Below are 6,520 nucleotides of genomic sequence, written 5' to 3'. Positions count from 1 at the left end.
CAGTTCATAATTTTATAAGTCACAAAACGAAAATTAATGAAAAAAAAAACAAAACTAAAACTAAAAATTAAAAATATACTTGCATAATCTTGGGAATGGTAATGGACTTTTGAGTTGTGCACAGTGGATTCGAGAAGGTAAAGCCAAATGCAGGTTGGCGGCATCAGAGTTGTACAATATGCAGAAGCTCTTGTTGAGAACATAAAACACAATAGTAAAATATTAGGTTTTCAATTTCACTAATGGGTGGGCCATGCTTGTTACTAAAGCCCACAATTATATCATTTATTCATTTAACTATTTAACTCAATAAAATAATACATGTACTAAATAAATTAGTATTTACACTCTTCTTCTTCTTTATTCTTGCACCTCGCCGGAACTCCGCTTTAGCTTACCGAACCGACGTCGCTTTTCAGAAAACTTTTGAGCATCTCGTTTCTTTCTTCTCTAACTTTAGTGCCTTATAGAATACAACCAAGAGGGTCAACTACAAAAAAAAGTTTCCGGCTAAGTACTCCGGCAAACTGAGAATTTGGTCGGCCGGAGGGTCAACTGACCCCCTGACCCTCCTGTAGTTCCGCCCCTGATCACAAACAAATTGATCTATAAGTTCATGGCTCCATAACATATTACATAATGTATCAAGTATTCAAACACTAGAAATCATAATGTAAATCACACTAAAAATCATCTAGACATCTTATACACCATTAAAAAAAAACCTAAACATCAGGTCTGATCGTATATAACCCACCACAAAAAAGACAAAATATCACCATCTTCACTAACAAAATATAAATATATAACCCACCACAAAATAAAATATCATCACTAACAAGAAGCACATGTCTCCTGCCATCAAAAAATCACTTCCAGTGGCTACCGGTTCCGTCCCACCCCACCAAAAATCAACCAAAAATCATCAAAAATAACAAAGAAAATTACCCGTGTTCGATCGGCGGTGGTATGATGGCTGATTACGGTGGTATGCGGCTGCTGTTGTCGTTGATGTTCTGATCGCTGGCGTGCGTGCAGGGATGATAGAGAGCGGGAGAGAATATGTAAGGGTTTTGGGCTTGTTTATTTTATTTTAGTTTGAAATATTGTTGATTTGTTGGGTTTGTTTATTGGGCTAAGACTTAGTAGTAGGCTAGTTAAAGGTATTGGGTATTTGAGTTTAGTTATTTAGATATTAAAAGTTATATAATTTAGGTAGTGGTTTTAAAAAAAAAATAAGAGTTTACTAAAAAAATTTTAAAATATAAATTGATAACACTTTTTACCTAATGGGTGCAGACAAAAAAATTCCAAGGGGTGCGGACGGAAAATTCTAAGGGGTGCGGACGGAAAATTTCAAGGGGTGCGGACGGGATTTTTGACGGAACTTAGCCCTAAATTTTTTTTCCCGGGGGTGCGCCCGCCCACCTTGGGCAACCCTTAAGTCCGCCCCTGTTCAGAACTTGGTATGTTTTGGGTTTAAGAACATTGTCTGTAGAGGTATAAACAAGTGATAAGTCAAGCTGTTCATGAGCTACTAGAGATTGGCAATCTTAAAACTCGCATCAAGCAAGCTTAAATGAGCTCAAACTTTTACTAAGGCTCGTGTAATAAATGAGCCTGAACCTGAGCTTCACATATCAAGCTTGAGCCGACTCGCAAGCCTAAACCAACTTTTTTACTTATAAAGCATGGGACCAATATATTCAATTTAGAAAAATAAAAGTGTTTTTAAATATTGAATTGATTATTAGTTGGAGAAGCTTGATTTTGTTGAGTAACAACAAATTTGGTAATATGAGGATGTGTGATGGTGTCGAGGAAGTAGGAGAGGGGTGGGGGCTAGTAGGGGTTTTCATAGAATCGAATAACGAATTTTCGAATTATTCGAATTATTAATTTTTTATATGAATTCGTATTCGATTTGATTAGTATTTTGAAATTCGAATTCAAATCCAATTCGAATAAATTCGATTTAATTCAAACTCACTCTAAACAGCAAATTATTTTACTTTCATTTTCTAAAACTACTACAAACTAACTATATTCAACATAAAATATAATAATCTGCAAAATTAATTAACTATCAATATGTCAAAACATTAGAATTTATAAGATAGCTTGGTTCCTGGTAGTGATTTAAACTAGGTAAAAATTTAGAAATAAGTAGTATGAGCTATTTGTCAGCAGGGATGGTAATGTTATTAAAATAATAAACTTATCACTTATGGATATAGTTCATAATTTGGGCAAATTATTATGTATGTGTGTATAGGGTGAAGTTATTGTAAAAAAGACCAAAAGTGTGAGAAAGGTAAGAAAGAATCTCAACCATTAGATCAAAATTAATTGAAAAGGGTATAATTGTAAATACATTAACAAATTCAAATATGGTAATCCTTGATTTAAGGATTTGGAGATAGAAAATCCTTGATTTAAAGACTTATAACCGTCCATAAATATAACACCATTCAGAGCATGTTCATACATGGTGTTTTAAATATAACACCATTCAGAAAATATAACACCATTCAGCACAAATATAACACCATTCAGCACAAATATAACACCATTCAGTACAAAAATATAACACCATTCAGCACAAATATAACAACACCATTCAGCAAAAATATAACACCATTCAGTACAAAAATATAACACCATTCAGCACAAATATAACACCATTCAGCACAAATATAACACCATTCAGCACAAATATAACACCATTCAGCAGTAAATAAAATAAACACCATTCAGTACAAATATAACACCATTCAGTAACGAAATATAACACCATTCAGCACAAATATAACACCATTCAGTACAAATATAACACCATTCAGCACAAATATAACACCATTAATAACACCATTCAGTACACAAAAATAACACCATTCAGTACAAGATATAACACCATTCAGTAAACAAAAAATAACACCATTCAGAAACAAAATAACACCATACAGAAACAAAATAACACCATTCAGAAACAAAATAACATCATTCAGAAACAAAAAAAAAACATCCAGTAAACAAAAAATAACATCATTCAATAAACAATATAACACCATTCAGTACAAGAATATAACACCATTCAGTAAATAAATATAACACCATTCAGAAAAAGAAAATAACACCATTCAGAAACAAAATAACACCATTCAGAAACAAAATAACACCATTCAGAAAAGAAAATAACACAATTCAGAAAAGAAAATAAACACCATGCTTGAAAGAAATATAACACCTCTGTATCATCTTCTCCACTTCCGGCACCGTTCGATGTAGAGAGAGCGATCGCACGACCACCACCGCTGCCGCTTGATTGACCGGATACAGACCACCGCCGCTGCCGCTTGATTGACCGGAGACAGACCACCGCCGCTGCCGCTTGATTGACCGGAGACAGACCAGGCATACAAATAAAACATATGATCTTCCGATTGATTGAACATGGAAGAAGAAAAGAGAGAGAGAAATTGTGATCGTGTGTACGTATGAGAGAGAGAACGAAATTGCAGTGATTTGATTTACAAATGAAGATAAAAAGACACAATTGCCCCTATAAATTTCAATTCACTCCAAATTAACAAAAATATTTGCAATTTGGTCCCTATTGATCTCAACCATTAGATCAAAAGATCTAATGGTTGAGATTCTTTCTTACCTTTCTCACACTTTGGGCCTTTTTTACAGGATCCTTTACCTGTATGTATATACATATATTAAAAATTCATATATGTAAATCGAATTCGAATTTCAAATCAAATTGAAAATCATAAATTTGCATTCGATTCGAATTCAATTACTGGACTCGAATACGAATTAACTTGAGTTTGAACCTTATTAATTGAGTTCGAATCAAGTCAACTTTTGAATTTTTTGAATTCGAATCGAATTCTGAACACCCCTAGGGAGGGGCTAGTAGGGTGATCGATGTGGCAGTATTCACAAAAGGTGTTGGTAAGACAATTGGTGGATGTGGCTTATATCTTTGATAACGATTTTTATGTATTTTATTCGCATTTGATATTTGAGTAATACCACATATTTTCTAATGATGACAACATATAATTTTGAACGATCATATGGTAAGCCTAAAAAAAGAGTGAAGGTTTACATGAACTGTACTACAATACACCGTAAATCCAATAGAAGATGCAATGGATAATAACGGTACATTTCTTCACCCGCCATTAATTATGCCCTAATGTGACATACACATTATGTGATTCAACGTTAAAAAGAAATGGACCCTCATACCAAGTCCAAACACGTTAACACTAATTTTACAACTTTTATAGTTAGAGATGAAGTAAATCATGATATTAAGGGTGTAAGGGGCACTCATTTAAGTGGGGAGTGACCTCTCTTACCCACAACCAATGAGCACGCATCACGTCAACTCCCTACTTAACTCTCCCCACACCCTCAATTTGATGACAGCACTCCTCTTTTGAGGACTTATTTTTTTATTTTTTTTAATTAAGTTGAAAAAATCAAAAAGAAAAAAAAAAAGGAAAATAACTTGATTGGTTGAAAATCTGGTGGGCCACCCTCTCCCTCTCTCCCTTCATGCGGTAACCTCTTACCGAAATCCATCCCCTCCATGCGGTGAAAGTTGATGGCGGCACCTCCTCCCCGCGCGGTAACCACTCTCCGCCCCTACTCCCCGCAAAGCGCACCCCACACCCTAACTATACCAAATTGAAACTTTATGGATTACCACGTTTCATCCAAAACATTAACACATACTTTAAACTTAAATTTCTGCTAATAACATACATTCTAAAGAGGAAAAAAGGAACAGAAAATGAGGCCCATCACAGGCATTTGACCCTGCACGTTGTCAAGGCATGCAAAATAGTACAAATTAAAACCCGACAACAAGGACATACCAAGCCGCCTAAATATCCATACGGACCAATATACGTATATATGTATCTACCAACTTTATACGTTCATGTCTTTTAAACATGCGAAAAAGCATCGTAGCCACCAACATTGTACAGTCTGAACTATTTTGCCTCCTTGTCAACAAACATTTGTGAATATTCAGATACCCCTACCCCTATTATTTTGTTCTTTTGTCCTCTCACACTCCCCTTATTTTCATCCCCAAAATACCCCTACTAGTCATTTTCACTGTCCTTATTTTTCGTACAACATATATAAATATATTATTATTACATAATTATTTTGTATACTTTTATTAAAATACGAGCTTGATGTCCCCCCTCAATCCCTATATAAACACCACCATCATCACCTTCATCATCGTATCACATAATATTGTTATTATTATTCATTCATTCATCACATAACATCTTCAACAGTTCAAAAAAAAAAAAAAAATACAATGCAATATCATGGAAGTACCACAATGCAATATTACTACAACCACATGCCGGTGAGTTACCACCACCACCACCACCCGACGGTGGCGGTGGATCCGCTAGAGAGGGTGGCAAAGCTGGCGTCACAAAGTGCGGTGGTGATATTCAGTTTGAGCAGTTGTTGTATGTGTTATGCGGTCAAGAGTTTGTTTTCCGGGATGGGTGTTAACCCGACGGTGTACGAGCTAGATGAGGATCCGGTCAGGGGTAGGGAGATGGAACGGGCGTTGGTCAGGCTTATGGGCAGCTCTACGGCGGTGCCGGTGGTGTTTATCGGTGGGAAGTTGGTGGGGTCTATGGACCGGGTTATGGCGTCTCATATTAATGGGACTTTGGTCCCACTTCTTAAGGAAGCTGGGGCACTATGGCTTTAGTTGAATAATGAATACGTATTTTATTTTTGATGTTATTTAGGTAATTATGTTATGTAATGTTAAGAAAAGTTGAGATGATGTCGGTGTTTGTTGTTACTGATACAAACTTTATTCTACACTTTCTGGTTTGTTAGAAAAAGTTGAGATTATTTCAGTGTTTGTTGTTACTGATACAAACTTTATTCTACAGTTCTGGTTCATTAAATTTGTTTTAACATTAGTGCATTTTTGTTTATGGAATGACATTTTATTGTTATTTAATTTATTAATGTTTTTTTATAATTAAAACAAGATGATAAAATTCATTTAATGTGGATATTTTGTTTAAAACAGCCTATTCTAATATCTGAGCAAATTAATATATCACTTATTTATTTCATGATTTTATGGGGCTAAATAAAATACTTTAATGTATTAAATCATTATGGAATGACATTTTATTACAGAGAAACTGAATATGAGGTTGTTACGCATCTAACTTGTATGTAAAACCCATCAAAACCACATAGTTTTGATTAAATCCATTTGAAAGTTAATTTTTCACAAAAACATTTCCTAAATTATCTTATCTTTTTTCCACTCATTCAAACCTATACCTATTTGTTTTTTAAGCAAAAATGTTTAAGGATATTGCTCATCCCAGAGCCATCATCAGCAGGGGCGGATCTAATGTAGGTTGGGGCGTAGCACGGGCTACGGCTCAACTTTTTTCCGGTAGTGTAAAATTTTATTTTTTTTTCGAGTTTTATA

General features: G+C 34.7%; 1 protein-coding gene across 1 annotated transcript; it reads left to right on the top strand.

Moving 5' to 3' along the window:
* Positions 1 to 5,297: 5,297 nt before the first annotated feature.
* LOC110938390 (glutaredoxin-C1) lies at positions 5,298 to 5,944 on the top strand. Its single transcript, XM_022180755.2, has one exon. It carries the CDS (start codon positions 5,360 to 5,362, stop codon positions 5,768 to 5,770), a length of 411 nt encoding a protein of 136 aa, XP_022036447.1. The 5' UTR covers positions 5,298 to 5,359; the 3' UTR covers positions 5,771 to 5,944.
* The last annotated feature ends 576 nt before the right edge of the window (positions 5,945 to 6,520 follow it).

Source organism: Helianthus annuus, chromosome 17 (genome assembly GCF_002127325.2).
Source record: "Helianthus annuus cultivar XRQ/B chromosome 17, HanXRQr2.0-SUNRISE, whole genome shotgun sequence".
Classification (NCBI taxonomy): Eukaryota; Viridiplantae; Streptophyta; class Magnoliopsida; order Asterales; family Asteraceae; genus Helianthus; species Helianthus annuus.
Note: the sequence above shows the minus strand (reverse complement) of the source record. Positions and strands in the feature narration are given on the sequence as shown.

Excerpts from the sequence above, each read along its gene's own strand:
- LOC110938390 (XM_022180755.2), top strand. The coding sequence starts at position 5,360 with ATGCAATATCATGGAAGTACCACAATGCAATATTACTACAACCACATG.